Source organism: Mizuhopecten yessoensis, unplaced genomic scaffold (assembly GCF_002113885.1).
Source record: "Mizuhopecten yessoensis strain PY_sf001 unplaced genomic scaffold, ASM211388v2 scaffold9739, whole genome shotgun sequence".
Classification (NCBI taxonomy): domain Eukaryota; kingdom Metazoa; phylum Mollusca; class Bivalvia; order Pectinida; family Pectinidae; genus Mizuhopecten; species Mizuhopecten yessoensis.
The window spans coordinates 372,657-390,657 of NW_018408198.1; the positions used below are offsets into that span (position 1 = coordinate 372,657).

At 35.6% G+C, this 18,001-nt stretch overlaps 1 protein-coding gene across 1 annotated transcript in view; it reads right to left on the reverse strand.

The window, feature by feature from the left end:
• Window positions 1-2,570: 2,570 nt before the first annotated feature.
• Window positions 2,571-18,001, reverse strand: part of LOC110458763 — a 16,118-nt gene continuing 687 nt past the window's right edge. Inside the window, exon 2 of the mRNA XM_021510655.1 lies at window positions 2,571-4,946. Within this exon, the coding sequence (XP_021366330.1) occupies window positions 2,886-4,925 (2,040 nt within the window). The 5' untranslated portion in view covers window positions 4,926-4,946 and the 3' untranslated portion in view covers window positions 2,571-2,885. The remainder of the gene's footprint in view (window positions 4,947-18,001) is intronic.

Here is an 18,001-nt window from a genome sequence, read left to right on the forward strand (position 1 = left end):
GGGGGGGGCGGCGGGGGTCACGGTATATTGCAGAGAAATGTACAACCAATTTTAACTTGCGTTTGGTAATCTCATCAAAACGTTCATCAAAAAATTCTCAAAGACCATTTGGTCATCTGTTTATGACTGATATACAACCGCTTGTACACGGACTATAAATGTTTACGTCGGCCGTTTACGTTTAAGATTTGAAACGATCTATGTCTTTGATAGGATAATTGTAAATTTAGTCTAACAAACCTTTATATTCTGCCTTGATTCCCGGAATATTCTTCAACCGCTCACACTGATCACGCATCAATGCTACCAAGGGTGAACAAACGATAATTTTGCTGTCTCGGTCTCCCATCTCGCGTTTCAAGGAGACAAGCATCTGGAAAGGCAACGACTTCCCATATCCAGTAGGCAACACCGCAATACTTTCGCAATCGCTTCACTTTCATCAATGTCCGCCATATCTGTTACAACTCCGACCGCCCTTTTGAAAGAGGGTCTCTGATTGGTCAAAAGTTAATGAGTATTTATAAATATAAAGGTCACCTGAACGTGACCTTGACCGCGGCACATTCAGATGTTCGGGCGGAGCCATGAACAGATGATTTTAATCAGATTGGGTTTGAACATTTTACTGTAATGTTTGTTTTACTTTCCGTGTGGGGAGGATTTTTAATTCATCTCAACTGTTATATCAATCAATTCATTTTCATTAAGATGGTTTCTCTGAAAATTATTTCTAATATAATTTAAAATATGTTTCAAGTAATACTCATGCTCTCTGTTTTAAACTAGGAACACTTGCTATGTACTCTAAGTATTTGTGCAGTTATGATTGATTGTCTTCCTTTAGATAATATTTCTGTGAGTTGTGTCCCTCAAAGGATTTCTTCAAATTCCTTTCTGTTATATACCGGATATAGTTTGTTACTTCTATAGGTTCCAAGTTTCCTTTTAGATAAAATATGTTTAGGTGATTTTTGAGAATTGATGGTTTTGCGAAATGTTTTCAAACCAATGGTCTGGATCATTACTTGGTTACTTGTTAGGACCCCTGCACATCTTTAGTAATCAGATTTTACGTCTGTTTGTCCTTCTTTCTGTTATTAGCTCACCTGCCAAGGACAAGTGAGCTTTTGCCCTGGTGCGGCATCCGGCGGCTCGTCGCATCCCGATTCAATGTAAACATTTAGCAACTTCATTCATTGACAGATTTTGGTCAAACTTTATACAAAGCTCAGGTATGGGTATACTTGGGACCTCTTTGTATTTCAGGGATCCAAGGTCAAGGCCAAGGTCACATTTGCTATATATAGAAAATCATCCCGTCCCGTCGCGTCCCGTCTCGATTCAATGTAAACACTAAGCAGCTTCTTTCTTTGACAGTTTTTGGTCAAACTTTATACAAAGGTCTAGTATGAGTATGCTTCATAAATCGTTGTATTTCAGGGATCCAAGGTCACACTTGCTAATTATAGATAATCATCAACTGATTCAATTTAAACACTTAGCAACTTCATTCTTTCATGGATTTTGGTCAAACTTTATATATAGGTTAAATATGGGTATACCCTTGTTTTTCAGGGTTCCAAGGTCAGGTCAAGGTCACTGTTGCTATATATAGAAAATCAACAACTGATTCAATTTAATCACTTAGCAACTTCATTCGTTCATGGATTTTGGTCAAACTTTATGCAAATGTCAAGTATGAGTATACTTTGAACATTGTTGTGTTTCAGGGTTCCAAGGTCAAGGCCAAAGTCACTGTTGCTTATATAGAAAATCATCAACTGATTAAATTTAAACACTTAGCAACTTCATCCAATTTGTTATGGAGATGGTAATAACATACAGAAAAAAACATGAATATTAAAGTCAACTTATCAACTTTAAGTGTAGAACCTTGTGTGTGTGCATACGTGGACTTTTTTCAGTGTAATTAAATATTTGCTTAAGCTTTTGGATAGCTTTTCAGCCTTTGATATCAAAGGTCAAGGTCACTTACTATAAATAGAACATCAGTTTGTGCACTGTATTTCGAATTCTGTTGGACTGATTACACTCAAGTCCTGCTTGGGATAACTTTTCAGGTCCAGTGGTCAAAGGTCAATGGGTCACTATAACTAGAAAATCTGTTTAATGCACTAATGCACAATATCTTGATTTCTCTTGGGCTGATTACACTCTTGACTTAATACAGTGCTTCCTCAAAGAAAGTGCCTGCTTGGGATAACTTTCCAGGCCCCGTGGTTAGGTCTCTATCACTGTTACTATATGAATAGAAAATTAGTTTATAAAATGCACTACATGTACTTATATATTGAGTTCTGTTGGGCTGATTATGCTCAAGACTCTGATTCCAGTGCTTTTATATAAAAAAACTCGCTTTCATTAGTGTTTGCTTCATGTATACCTAACCACAGTTTCTTTTAAATCTTCAATAAAAATATTTATGGAGAATAGTCACGGCGGCATTTAATATATATATATATAAATCTTATTACCGGTTAGCTTGTAATAATAATAATAATGATAATATACAACATTTATAAAACGCCCTATATAATTTGTTCAATTACTCTAAAGCGCTTTAAAACATATTTGTAAAAATATTAGTTATAATTGTGAAACAAAAATGGCTCACAGTCACCATTATACATGACGCAAGAAGATAACCATCGCAATGTACATAAAAAGGAATAAATAAAGGGTGGTATTTACATGACGTCTGTGCAAATAGTCTAAAATGCAGACGTGAAGAGGTAAATAGCAACATCACTTTCTAGCGATATCTAGAAATATCAAAACAAATGTTAAGTGTCTTAGCATCAAGTTTGAATATGGGGATATAAATATAGTTTGGCTATTTTACATCTATGTGATAACTGTCTTTATTGTAAGTGTTGCAAACGTTCTATCCTCTCCTCGACAGTGTTTTGACCTTGATTAAATTGTCGAACATCACGAGACTGTCTGTATTCCTTGAGAGCCATGAGTGTGTCACCAACCATTTCATAGCAGATCCCCAAGAGATTGTAGACTATCCAGTTCTCACCACCTCCCTTATTCCTATCACACGTCACATCTCGAAGGTGGATCAATGTTCTGTCACACATGCTGTTGTCTCCAAGTTCATGGTAACACAGGAACGCCAGGAACACGGCGTATGGCAGTGGCGGGATATCAACGCTGAGTTTGTCAACAGTTGTCATGATCTCCTGGTGTAATTGTGATGGGCAAAACGGTAAAACAGTTTTACTGAAGTTGATATCTGACATAAATGCCTTGCATTTGCGTAGTAGATTGTACCCGTGTCCACAAAAGAGCTTTTCATATCTGTCTATATCCGTGCAGCTTGGGATATCAAGATCAATTTCGGGTGAAGAGATCATGTGATTACATATATCCAATGTTTTCTTGTAATTTCCTGTCTGGTGGTAATATGTTGCCAAACGTAGCAGTCCTGGACTTGTGGACACAGTTGAAGATGGTATCAGTAGGTTCTTGCATTTCCTGAGAGATTTGTACTTTTCTTTGTTTCCTCTAGCAGTGACGTGTTCACCGAATATCTTCATCCCTGTATTAGATAGTGCCTGAACTGTAGCGAAATAACCAAGGAATTCATCCAAGTCCGACGTTGATCCTGAAAGGAGTTTCAACGACAGAGGAAGTTCATCAAAACTTTGGGTTAAGGAAAATGCAATATTGATTATTTCCATGTCACATTGACGTTCTGACCGAGTTGGTTGAGGTAGTACATATTCCAATTCTCCTTCCCTCACACTACGGATACGCTCTCCTATGGTCGGTTGTATGAATGTTCCAACTGAGAGACATTCCCAATTCATGTCATGGAGGTCGGTGAGAAAATCAAGAAGTTTTCGTTGATTTTGACCATGAATTTTGCCAAAGAACATATTATTCGTCCTAATGAAGTAATTTGGACAATGTGCTGCATTTACCCAATTTATCAAAATCTTCAAACAAATTTTGAAACAGAGAAAAGTATGTTTTTCCTGCCAAATTGATTCAGGTGTGCTTTCTACAGCATAGAATATAACTGTTTTTATAATATAGGAAGACAGAATATCTGCTTCATCTAACATTTGTTCTAACATTCCAGATATTTGTTTCAGGAAGTACTTAAGAAGTCCATATACTAAACACTGGACATGAGTTAAAGAATGAATAAGTTTCCTTTCCGCAGTCGCAAATGAAATCCTCCACTGAAGGAATTGGCCAGAAGACATTTTATACCCTACAGGGACTAGATGACAACCACTTTGTGCTATCTGATTTATCAAAGCTTTATCTGGCCAGTTATGTAGGCGTGGCCTACTCACCCACTCATTCGCTACAAGTGGCCAATTATTACAAGGAAAGGAAATAACGGTATCAAACTCTACTGGGCCGTGACTGTATTCATCCTTTACGTTAACTGCTGGGCCATGAACTTTGATATTTGACGATATCATTGAGCTTATTCTTTTAGCGTGTGACCGCTTGTACATTTCACTTGATATTAATTCTGCATCACCTACTGCAACAATGGATTGCTGTAAGTATGAACTAGCAATCTGTCCCAAAGGCTGACGTTTCAGGTTTACATAACCAGGTCGGCAGTTAGCATCTCTCATCACCAAAACTGATACATCGCTGTCGAGAGTAATACTTAATTCCTGCTTTGGACAGATAACTATTACATTTTTGTCAATAAGCATAGTGTCTAGGTCGGACCCGAAAAGGTGAAGTCCTTCAGCCCTACTTCCCGTGGTAAAATGTTCTACATTTCTATCTGGTGCATCACGTAGTAGGTCCCCCACAACAACCAACTTTCTCCTGACAGCCACTGTCTCCCGGCTCCCTATATATCTGTCTAGGATGTAATATAGAATCCAAGACTTCTCGTACAGCTCACCCTGGTCGGACATCTCAGTGATATGTCACAGATCCTGTAAATATTACATAGATACATATATTATATTCTGACAATGACTGTCAGCTCTGAAATATAGAATAATTAAACTATATTAAATTTTGCCAGTATTCATCTTCTTCATATTCTGTTTAACTGTGCTTCAATTCACAAAATTAGACGGAATACGGTTCCACAAGTCAGCAAATTTCTATTAAATAAAAAAAATAAAAAATCTCGAATGCGATTCATAAAATTTAAAGTTGCGTCCACGTGTAGACGATTTTTCCTTGATATTTAAATAGCATTGTCTTATTGTAAAAAGCTAAATATTTTACTTTTGACTGGTAAGATATTTAAGTTAGATTTTAGGTTTTTAACAGCTATCATTTACAAAAGCTTACTTAAACACAGATAATAAAAACCTGTGTGGTAAACATAGCTTTAAATATTTTAGGAATGTAATGTCTTATGATAACACTCAAAACTTATATTATTAAAGAGAAATACATATTCCTGCAAACCAAAATATATCAATGCAAACTATCATTATTCTATAGCTCAAGATAACACAAAGTTCATATTGACCCCGGTGACCTTGACTCTCCCGGCGTCATTCATTTAAACAAATCTACTTCTGTATGTTTCAGGCAATAACGAAATTAAATCTCATGTTTTTAGTTTGAAGCGTTATGCAACAATTTTCAAGTATGTCATTGCCTGCCATAACAGTGGGCTACAGGTTAAATAGCATGTTCTTAGGTCTCATTTTGTCTGTAAAATTGATTTGAAGAAAAGTTCTAATGCACCATCACCGAATGACTAGGTAAGCCGAATACGAGGAAAATATCTTATCGCTTTTGAAACAATTAGAAAAAGTTTATTTCTTCAGTGAATGCGACAGTGCGTTATACGATTCAAGTATGCCTTAAATATCACTTGTCTTCATCAGATTTAAAAGAATACCCAGAATTGTGAGAATATACCTTTTGGCTATGTGCGTGTATATGGGGAGTTTTCTTTCATCAGTGCACAAATCATGTAGATAAAAATTGTATAATGAAGATTGTGTAGATCTTGATTGCAAGCAAATATTTCTGAAAAATATATCTCTGTGCTGGTGATGATGATGAATGGATAAATAAATGTTTTGTAATCGAAGTATGTCCTGTTCATCAGGTGAGGAAGATCAATATCCCTTTGCAACAAAGACGCTACGGTGAAAAGATAGATAAATATCCACATTAACAGATTTCAAACTTGTTTTCGACTTTTTAAATAAAACCGCGACCAGCCCCCGATTAGTTGTTGTTGCAAGTATTGTAAAGAGAAATTGGATATTTGTTCAGATTGGTCTGCAGTTAGTCATTTATATATATTGGATTATCAGCATATTGGAACCCATTGTCACATTGATAGAGTAAGTTTATTACAGTTATATATAATATAAATAATGTATATTACACTTAATGATATATATTTTCTTAGTATTGTGTAATACATTAGCCAGTTAAATAGGTTATAAAGTCTATTTTGTCCATGAGCATCATTATATTACGGTTCAACAAGCCCCCTAAAAGATGCTGTAGTCACCTTAAATTCAACCCCTTGATAAGTCTTGTTCGAAGACCTCAATCAAAAATAGGAAGTTATGTGTATTATTTGTATATATTGAGCTTGCACTTTGGCTATACAAAGTATACATAGCCAGGTTAACTTAGTAAAAAATAAGGCATTAAGGCTGATGTCTTCTTAAAAATAGCTCACTGAACTTATAACATGTCAATCTCTTTTGCCACCCAACTTAGAGCTGAGAAATGACCCACAATTTAAAGTTTATTTATATACCTAGGTCAAGCGGAGCTTTATTTCTCTTCTACTAGCTGTTGAGAGGAATTCCGATCTCAAATAAAGATAGATGTTGCCAATCGAAACCACTGAAAACATAGTAAAATCCCCTGGTAATACACCTTAGCAAATTATAAATAAGAAAACAAAGGCTTAATAACCTTGATCGATAAATGAACTATAGACGTTGTGCCATTTGATAACATTCTGTGATTATATGAATGCGCTAGACACGCTACAAACATCGAAGTGGAAAGGTACGATAATGTTTATAACAAGTCTAACTCTTTTATAACAACATTGAATGCTAAGAAAGGACCTTTTATATGAAGTTTAAGTAGTGTTTATGGTCAAACATCTGTGGTTTTACACATACATACTGGTAAAATATGTTAAGCGGACGTTTTACTACGATTTTTGTACTTTCCCATAGTAACAATCATCTTCTTGCGAGACCTCTCCACACACAGTTAAAGAGAAATAAAGCCCCGCATGACCTAGGTATATATATGATCTCATAAACAAGTTCAATATATTTTTATTACATATCTTTATTCCGATTTTTGATAAGGATATTTGAATATGACTTCCCAGGGGGTTGAAATTTAGGGTGACTATAACATCTTTTAGGAGGCTTTTTGAACATTCAGTCAATGAAATCAGTACAGATTTTGTGAAATAAATCATAAATATGAAATATGATTAATAGTAAATAATAAATGTAATTATACAGATAATGATATGATACCTTGTAATACTTGTTATAAATACAGTGTAATGTTTTCGTAACAAGGTGGTGTCTACTGTCGTTTCCTATACGTGTGTCATTGTGTTCTTGTAGGGTGTTAATTCATCCACTATGTCTGATGTCCAGAATGATTCAGTAAACGAATGAAAACCAGGAACGTGTTTGTTGTCACGCCTCTGCCCAAATCCCATCCCTGTTTCATGTTTATTCTGTACGAAATTTGAAGAAGAATAAATCGCTCATTTGGTTTTGCATAAGCCAGTGAAAGTACCCTTTAGCAGACCTACGCTTTCGCCAGATTGTGATTCCATTTGCTTATCCAAAACCAACTCTTGACTTATCAATTACATATACCACAAAGTACAAACATATCCTACACTTCATTTCTAAAACTATCAAACGCTACCTAAGATGAATAGGATAATGCATTGTAATCACTTAAATCTATCCTACAGAAAATATTTAATTTAATGATGTAATTGATATACGTCAAAATCTTCCCGGAATTTCTCTCAACTAAGGAACCTCCATGGTTTGGTGTGTGATGTCAGAAGAATTTGTATTAAACCCTGAAGATTCCAGGAAGTGACGTTGGTGTCATGGTGATATTTCTAAGATGTGTTAGCTAAACAGTGTGTTTTTCGAACGTATTAGGCATTATTAGGTATTATCACAAACTCGATTTTAACACGGTAAATAAAACCTTAACCAGTTTTTTTAATGTTGCATACTCAACATTAAGTATAGACACCAGTGTACATTCCGAGATTTATCAGACTGAAGTGTCTATATATAATGCCTCTGTATGACAGCATTTTAACTCTCGTATGGCCTGTTTGTTGATTTCCTGTAACTACATGTATATAGCTAGATATTTCCTTCTTTCGTTTTATATATACAATATATAAGTGTATAAAAAAGGGGAACTTCCGGTGTTTAGTTTTAGTCTCTAAGCGTGTGTTCGTGACGTGGTTCTATTTCTGTCACGGTGTATTGTATATATACACATAATGTACCTTTGTTCTCTCATGGTATCTTGTGTATTGGTATATTGGATAGTACTGTAAACATACACTAGTTGTATTATATATTTAGGGGATAGTACGTTGTTTTGAGTGGCTATACTGGCGATTAGAACATGAAACTTGGGTTTGAACTCGAGACCGATAGGTCGAGACTTTAAACCAAATTTCATGTTCTAATCGCCAGTATAGACACGAGAAACAACGTACTATCCCCATTCTAGCACACCTTAACAAATACACTACGCTAATATGTTTAGAAACATTGTATTTCCTTGTACAAAAGTACTTTGTGACCTGAACTGACGACGTGTCATTCTGCAGCGGACTGACCAATCGGAAAGAAGCTTTCAAAAGTCGGTCATTTAGCCCCTCCCATACTGGCGAACGCTCGATCTGTATGTTGACGACGCGGAATATTTGGATTGTTCGTGAACGTCCTGTTACCAAAGTTTTTACGACACATTCGGATTAATATTGACCAAGTTCTTACATTTCCATGTCAGTATGCATACCAATCTGTGCTTATCGACAAAATCGGTGATTATTTTTATAGATTTGTGAAGAGTTTTGTGTCAATGCATAAGACACATGTGAAATGTTTGATTTTATTTCGGATCTAAATAGATGCCTTAACACGGACGGAAAGAACGTTTCAGTAATATATGGAGGTAAGAACAAGGAATGAGTTCTTTTAGTTCATTCAACCAATGCATTTCATCGGTCGTTTCTGTTCTGTTGCCTACTAGCCTTATCAGCGGGATTTCGTTATGAGGCGAGCTTGACACCATATTGTTTTTGTTATAAACGGGGGGTGGCTTAAGTGCGATGGGAGGAACTTAACACGATTGATCATGATTCTATCGCAGATTAGAACATGGTCCGTATCCAATCAAAACACGCGTTGCAAACGAATTGTGTTAGAATGTACTATTAGGTTGTATCGGTGTATTAGATAGTACTGTAGACATACACTCACTATAGTATATGATGTATCATTAAGTTGTATTGGTGTATTAGATATTTCTGTAGACATACACTTGCTATAGTATATAATGTACCATTAGGTTGTATTGGTGTATTAGATAGTTCTGTAGACATACACTGGCTATAATATAAAATGTACCGTTAGGTCGTATTGGTGTATTAGATAGTACTATAGACATACACTTGCTATAATATATAATGTACCATTGGGTTGTATTGGTGTATATGATAGTTCTGTAGACATACACTCACTATATTATATAATGTACCATTGGGTAGTATTGGTATATATGATAGTACTGTAGACATACACTCGCTACAATATATAATGTACCATTAGGTTGTATTGGTGTATTAGATAGTTCTGTAGACATACACTCACTATAATATATAAGGTACCATTTGGTTGTATTGGTGTATCAGATATTTCTGTAGACATACACTCACTATAATATATAATGTACCATTAGGTTGTATTGGTGTATTAGATAGTTCTGTAGACATACACTGGCTATAATATAAAATGTACCGTTAGGTCGTATTGGTGTATTAGATAGTATTGTAGACATACACTTGCTATAATATATAATGTACCATTGGGTTGTATAGGTGTATTAGAGAGTGCTGTAGACAAACACTCCCTATAATAAATAATGTACCATTAGGTTGTATTGGAGTATATGATATTTCCGTAGACATACGCTCGCTATAATATATAATGTACCATTAGGTTGTGTTTGTGTATTAGAGAGTACTGTCTACAGTACTCTCTAATGCACCAACACAACCTAATGGTACATAATATATTACAGCAAGTGTAAGTCTACAGAAATATCATATACTCCAATACAACCTAATGGTATATTATATATTATAGGGAGTGGTTGTCTACAGTACTCTCTAATACACAAACACAACCTAATGGTACATTAGGTTGTATTGGTGTATATGATATTTCTGTAGACATACACTTGCTGTAATATATAATGTACCATTAGGTTGTGTTGGTGTATTAGAGAGTACTGTAGACAAACACTCCCTATAATATATAATGTACCATTAGGTTGTATTGGTGTATATGATATTTCTGTAGACATATACTTGCTATATTATATAATGTACCATTTGGTTGTATTGGTGTATTAGATAGTTCTGTAGACATACACTCGCTATAATATATAATGTACCGTTAGGTCGTATTGGTGTATTAGAGAGTACTATAGACATACACTTGCTATAATATATAATGTACCATTTGGTTTTATTGGTGTATTAGATAGTACTGTATATATACAATTGCTATAATACATATTGTACCATCAGGTTGTATTGGTGTATATGATATTTCTGTAGACATACACTTGCTATATTATATTATGTATCTTTAAGTTGTATTGGTGTATTAGATATTTCTGTAGACATACACTTGCTATATTATATAATGTACCATTAGGTTGTATTGGTATATTAGATAGTTCTGTAGACATACACTGGCTATAATATATAATGTACCATTGGGTTGTATTGGTGTATATGATAGTTCTGTAGACATACACTCGCTGTAATATATAATGTACCATTGGGTTGTATTGGTGTATATGATAGTACTGTAGACATACACTCGCTACAATATATAATGTATCATTAGGTTGTATTGGTGTATAGGATAGTACTGTAGACATACACTCGCTATAATATATAATGTACCATTGGGTTGTATTGATGTATAGGGTAGTACAGCAATCGTAAATATTTCTGTCCGATCATTCAGATGGAGATATTAAAAAGATGTGTTGTGTCAGAGCAGATTTTTGATGTCAAAACTCTCCAAAACTCTCCAATACCAAATGTTGGCTGATAATTCCATGTTTCCATACCTACACCAGACATCTATTTGTCACAATGACGAAGCCTGGTATCAGGGCAGAGCAAACTCAATTCATCGTGATTTTGTTGAATGTCAACGTTGGAATTCTTGATAATTGCTTCCTTTTATCATCTCCATCTGAATGGTCAGACAGGAATATTAACACATATCGGTACATGGGTTATTTTTTTGTAAATCCTCCCCTAGTTGTTATCACCAACAACTGCCGCATTCCTTCAGTAGAGTCCTCAGTTTTCAATCGTTCAATTTCCCACCTGAGCGGAGCGATTTTGTAGGTCATGGGACAACATTCCGGCGGGATCAGTTTGGTTTGTTGATTAGTCATTTTTTTACAATGTTCAAAGTTAAACAGCTTTAACCAGTAAAAATAAAGGATTGATGTTTCTTTACAAACCGCTATCATATGAAATATATAATTATTGAATGAAATAAAGGTGACTCTTTCATATCATGATTTCATATCAGAATTATTTCAAAATTATAACTTATACTATTATCCATATGTTGTAAAGTGCTTTAGAGTAATTTTACAAATTATATAGGGCGCTATACAAATGTTGTATATTATTGTTATTATTATTAAGGGCAAACAGGGCGAAATGATTCCTGATTTACCAGATACTGTAGCCATTCAGAAGTCAAGAATTTGTGAGAGGACTATTTATTTCAATGTTTCAGGAGAGAGAGAAGAACTCTTACATTTCTTAGAAAGAGTAAAAGGTGAAACTGGAAGGTGAGTTTTTAATCATTTAATGTAGGATTTGATTCGACAACAGTGCTTCTCAAGTCAGTTTAGGTATGGAAATAAAGAAAAGTTTCACAGCTTTTTTGTCTGACAACGAGGCCTTGAACCATGTTATATGGACAGTAATGCATGCTGAGATGACGGGCTATAAATTTATTATAAGGTAAGAGCTACCAGGCGTCAGGTTGTTAAAATTTCAACAACATCCTCTGACTAACCAAGAGTTTTAGGGTGATCATCAGGGCTCACATTAAGGAAAAATTATTTGTCGCCAATTGGTTTTGCTATGAAAATTGTGTGTAGCATAACTGAGATTTTATGTCGCCATTTTTGTCGTGTTCACGACTTTTTGTGTATTTTTTATAAGATAAATGATTTATCAAGAACAAATCCACTATGTATTCTTTTTTTATTGAAAATGGTTTTGAACGTCGAACTGTCCGTAAAAAGATGGAGCTTTCATAGGCAAACAGGAAAACAACTCTGACACGGCATCTTGTGAAAAGGCGTATAGTCAAGTTGTTATCGGCGTAAAACGAGTTTATGTCCGAGGATATACATACCTACCATAGTGAACGTGCCCTCGTCGCTAGCGACGTGTCAGTATTATGATCATGGATCTTCATGCGTGGTATAAGGTAATGTTTAGTTGTCGGGTGGCGCAGCACGTCCTTAAATGACCTTAGCTGTTAATAGGACGTTAATCAAAATTAAACCACACTAAACGGGTGGCGCAGAAAACGGTAGCGAACCTGCCTTTCATCAAGGTGGCCGGGGTTCGATTCCCCGTTCGGACGTGTAAAGCTATTGGGTCACCTTTCCGACCACGTGATTTTTCTCCGGGTACTCCGGTTACCCCTCACATTAAGACCCCCGCGCTAATATCCACGCCAACGAAAATGATTCATACAAGTTAAAAGAACTCGCTTAATAATTGTTGTACAATCAAACAAAGTTGATATTTTTATATTCGTTTATACATCAATAACATTGGCAATCAATTGTGGCCCGTTATAACCCGACATTTTACCAATAAACCCTACCGATTCCTAATGCTCCGGTTCCAAGAATTAATATCAGAAAAGTCATGGACTTTTTGGCCTGTATCTGTTGGGTGCGGTAATTTAATCCCATCAAATGTTTATACTTGCAGCTCCATCAATAAATTATTTTTCTTTTCTCTTCATAATATGTATACACCGGTATATATTTTTTTTATGTCTTTTCAATATCAAAATAAAAGGTTAGAACTTAAAGAATTTAAACGATTATATTCAATTATGATAAAAATGAGTATTAGTAGTTGTTTCCCCTAATTTGATTATAATTTGATAATACAAAATTGTTTATATGTGTTTGTATGTGTTTGTATGTGTTCTAATGTCTATGTTTTACCACTGTCTGTTACTATGTTTGGAAAGGGCTTAAATAGGATATGCCTGCTGCCCAATCCATTTGTCCTTCGACAATAAAATTTATTGAAATTGAATATCAGAAAAGTCACTTTCCGAGGATCAAAGATGAACTTTAAAACAGAGCACTAAATGTCTACACATCTCAGGAGAGGTTCGCAGCCATTCGTGTGCGTGACTTCATTCATTCCGGAAAACGTGAAATCTCTATTTAATTAAATTTCCGTCGTATATTGACAGCCATCAAGTCCAAGGGGAAAAGCTCACACAATATTAGATGTGTTGTTATGTACCCATTCTATCGGAGCGTTTAATAACCGGGAATTTCCAGTTTCTACTATAGATGTATGAGCAGAAAAGTCAGTATCTCCTATTTTAAGTTTATCTTATACAAGTGTTTCGTGTTTGTTGTCACGATAAAGGGACAGAATACCTTTCTAAATCTTCAGTAAATAATGACCAAATATAAATATTCTCTGATATTTCCCATAACGAGCGTCTATGTCGTCTGTGCAAATGCGATTCTTGGAACAGCCTTACGTCACCGCAATATTTGTCTCAGGTTATTCGAGGCGAGATGAGATATTTCAACATGACGCTGTTCAAATTGCGTTCCTAGTTCTATGAAGGCATTTTCTTTCGGTAACGATAGAGGACCTTGCAGTAGAAATGAGAATATATATAAATATTCAAAACAAAAAAGAAATTCGAATATTGCAGTCGTGGAACGCTTTCGTCAAGTAATGAGCATCGTACTTGTATGCTCATTGTATATGTATGCTCAATGTACATGTATGAACATGGTAAATGTTTGTTCACTGTAAATGTACGTATGCTAATGTTCCATGCATGTATATTGTACATATCCCACGTGTATGCTCATTGTATACGTATGTTCATTGTAACTGTATGTTCATCGAACACGTATGTTCATTTTACGTATACCTTAATTTTTCAATGAATGATCATTGTACACGTATTTCATTTTAAATGTATGTCCATTGATTAAGTATGATCATTGAAAATGTATGCTCATTTTACATATACGTTTGTTGTACTTGCTTGAGCAAGTACATTTGTGTTTGTTGTACATGTATATTCATTGCATATGTATGTTCATTGTACATGTATATTCATTGTTTTACATTTGCGCATTAAAGCTCTTCAGAACTGACTCGTATTATCACATCACAAGAAGTATACATTGTTACATAATAACATTAACAATTCATGACGTACAAACAATAATACATACAAAAATTGATGACAGCACATCATAAGAATATATCGTAAAAAAGTAATACATTAATACAAATGTACGATATTTCAATCCTTAAATGAATTTGTGATATTGAAATCCCTTTACTGAGATTAAAACAATTATAAATGTCCATTATGCACGCATGTTCATTGTATATGTACGTTCATTGTTCATATATGCACGTTTTACATTTATGCTAATTGAAAATGTATTGTTCATTGAACTTGTATGTTAATGGTAAATGTATGTCCATTTTACATGTGTAGTTATTGTACATAATACATATTTACTAATTGCACATGTTCGATGTATGTATCTATGTATGTTCGTCTTTAAGTTAAGGCTCTTCAGTACTGGTTTTTATTATGACATCATAAGAAATATACATTGTTACATATATATCACCTATTGATGACGTATAAACAATATGAAATACATAGATTGATGACGGCATATCAATTAGAGTTAAAAAAAACTGATACGCAAATATGATATAACACTTGTAAAATGAATGTGTTACACTGTGTTCTGTTCAGATTTATCCTTTCACAGTGACAAGATGTAGAAGTATTCTATTGAATGTTTATGTGAGAGATTCCTGGTAACGTTCTATCCTCTCCTTGACAACGTTCTGATGGTGATCAAGTCCAAGAGATTCCTTGTATTCCCTGAGAGCCCCGTGTGTGTCCCCAACCGTTTCATAGCACATCCCCAAGAGGTTGTGTACTTTCCAGTGTTGCCTGCCTCCTTCTTCCACGTCAGACGTCAGCTTCTGAAGCTTAATCAACGATGTGTCACGTCTATTGGTGTCTCCAAGTTCGTGGTAACACAGGAAAGACAGGTACTCGGCGTAGGGGATTGGAGGATACCTATCTCTTGATCTAACTTGGATGGACAGAACTGTGGGGCTGCATCTAAGAACTTGATATCTGTCATAAATGCCTGACATTTGTGTAGAAAGCCGCACCCACGCCCACAGTAGAGCTGTTTATACCTGTCCATATACGTACGGTTTGCTGCGTTCTCAAAATAAAGTTTGAATGAAGACATCGTGTGTCCACACATTTCCAGTGTTTTACTGTAATTTCCAGTCTGGTAGCAAAATGTTGCAAAACTTAGTAGTCCTGAACTTGTACAGACTGTTGCAAACGGTCTCAGTAGGTTCTTGGATTTCCGGAGAGATTTGTACTTCTCTTTATTTCCTCTAGCAGTGACGTGCTCACCGAATGTCTTCATCCCTGTATAAGACAGTGCCTGAACTGCAGCGAAATAACCTAGGAATTCGTCCAAGTCCGAAGTTGATGCAGAAAGGAGTTCCAACGCCACAGGAAGTGCATCTGTACTGTTCATAAAATAGTATATCATTTTGAACATGTTCAAGTCATCTCCATATTCTAACTGTAATGGTGAAGGAAGTGAATATTCAAAATTTCTTTTTAGCACATTCCTGAAAGTATCTGGTATAGATGGTCGCATGAAATCGCCGAACGACAGACAATCCAAGTTCATTTGGTGGAGTAAAGTGAGCAAATCAAGAAGTTTCCGTTGATTTTCATCCTGAACTTTACCAAGGAACATATCGTGTTTTTAATGAAGTAATTCGGACAATGTCCTACTTTCACCCAATTGACCAAAATCTTCAAGCACAGCATGAAACAGAGAAATGTTTGTTTTTCTTGCCACACTGATTTAAGTGTGCTTTCTACTGCATGGAATGTAACTGTTTTTATTATATAGAACGATATGATATCTGTTTCACATGAGCGCAATTCCAACATGCGAGATAAATCTTTCTGGAAGTGCTGGAGAAGTCCATACACTAAAAATTGGACATGCGTTAGAGAATGAATGAGTTTCCTTTCCGCAGTCGCAAATGAAATCCTCCACTGTTGGGATTGGTCAGCAACAGACGTTTAATCCCCAACCGGGACTAGATGACAACCACCTTGCACTATCTGATCTCTTAAAACTTTATCTTGCCATATATGTAGGCGTGGCCTATTTATCCACTCGTTAGCTTCACTTGGCCAATCATAACAAGGGAAGGAAAAAACGGTATCACGTGCCATTACAAGGTCAGCACTTGTATGCATTTCTGTAAATGCTGGGCCATTCATGTCCTTGTCAACAGCATTGGCATCAGCAACTGACCACCTGTATCTTTCACTTGAGATAAATTTTACATCTCCTACTTGATAATAGATTTTTGAACGTGTTCATCACATCTCTGTCCTTGATGATGTAGCTTCAGGTTAACATAACAAGGTCGGCAGCTAGCCTCTCTCATCATCAAAATTGTTTCATTTGCGCTCTCGAATGGAATACTAGTATCCTCATCTGGACAAATAACTTCCCGTACTGCTCACCCTGATCGGCCATTTTAGTGATATGTTACAGACCCTGTACATATATATCGCCTTATTATATACAGCAGAACAGTTTACTACCGACTTACGCTTAGTGTTTTTACTTCTACCCTTCATTACACATTATTTCATCACAAACATAGCGTTCGTGTGGTAAATAAAGATTAAAATATATATTTCGTTTGTACTGCATTTTCATAATTATATCATGTGTTGCTAAATATTCCATATATATTGGGTGTATATTCTAGACTAATAAACCTGGAGTAAGAGTACGAGAAGTAGGTCACTGTGACCCATGCTTTGTCTCTAAAACCTTAAACTATTGGAAATGTTTTCCCAGGGCATATTGTCTATATTACTATACTTTGAGTTACCAGATTTGGTATGGTAGTACATCTTGGGATGGCGAAGAGCAGTAAATAAGTAGCTGGTCGTTGTACCCTAATCTTTGTCCTTGAAAAAGTGTTTCCTTTGTCTATGTTCTATAATTTCCCCCTGGTGCAATCACATGTGGTATCCGCGTATATGGCAGAGAACGATAAGTAGGTCACCATGACATATGCTTACACCTTTGGCCTTAACTTTACAAAAGTTTGTCCGGAGCAGATCATCTTAAATATTTTACCAGTACCAACCAAATGTTAGCATGAATGTCCGTCATGTGATGGTGAAGTACAGGGTCAGTCTGATGTAGGTTTTGTCCATAATCCCTTGAAAATGTGTCTGTTTATCATTTCTTGTATATTATTTTACCTGATCTTGTGCATGCAAGTACATCGTGTGTGTGTGTGTGTTTGTGGTGGTGGGGGGGG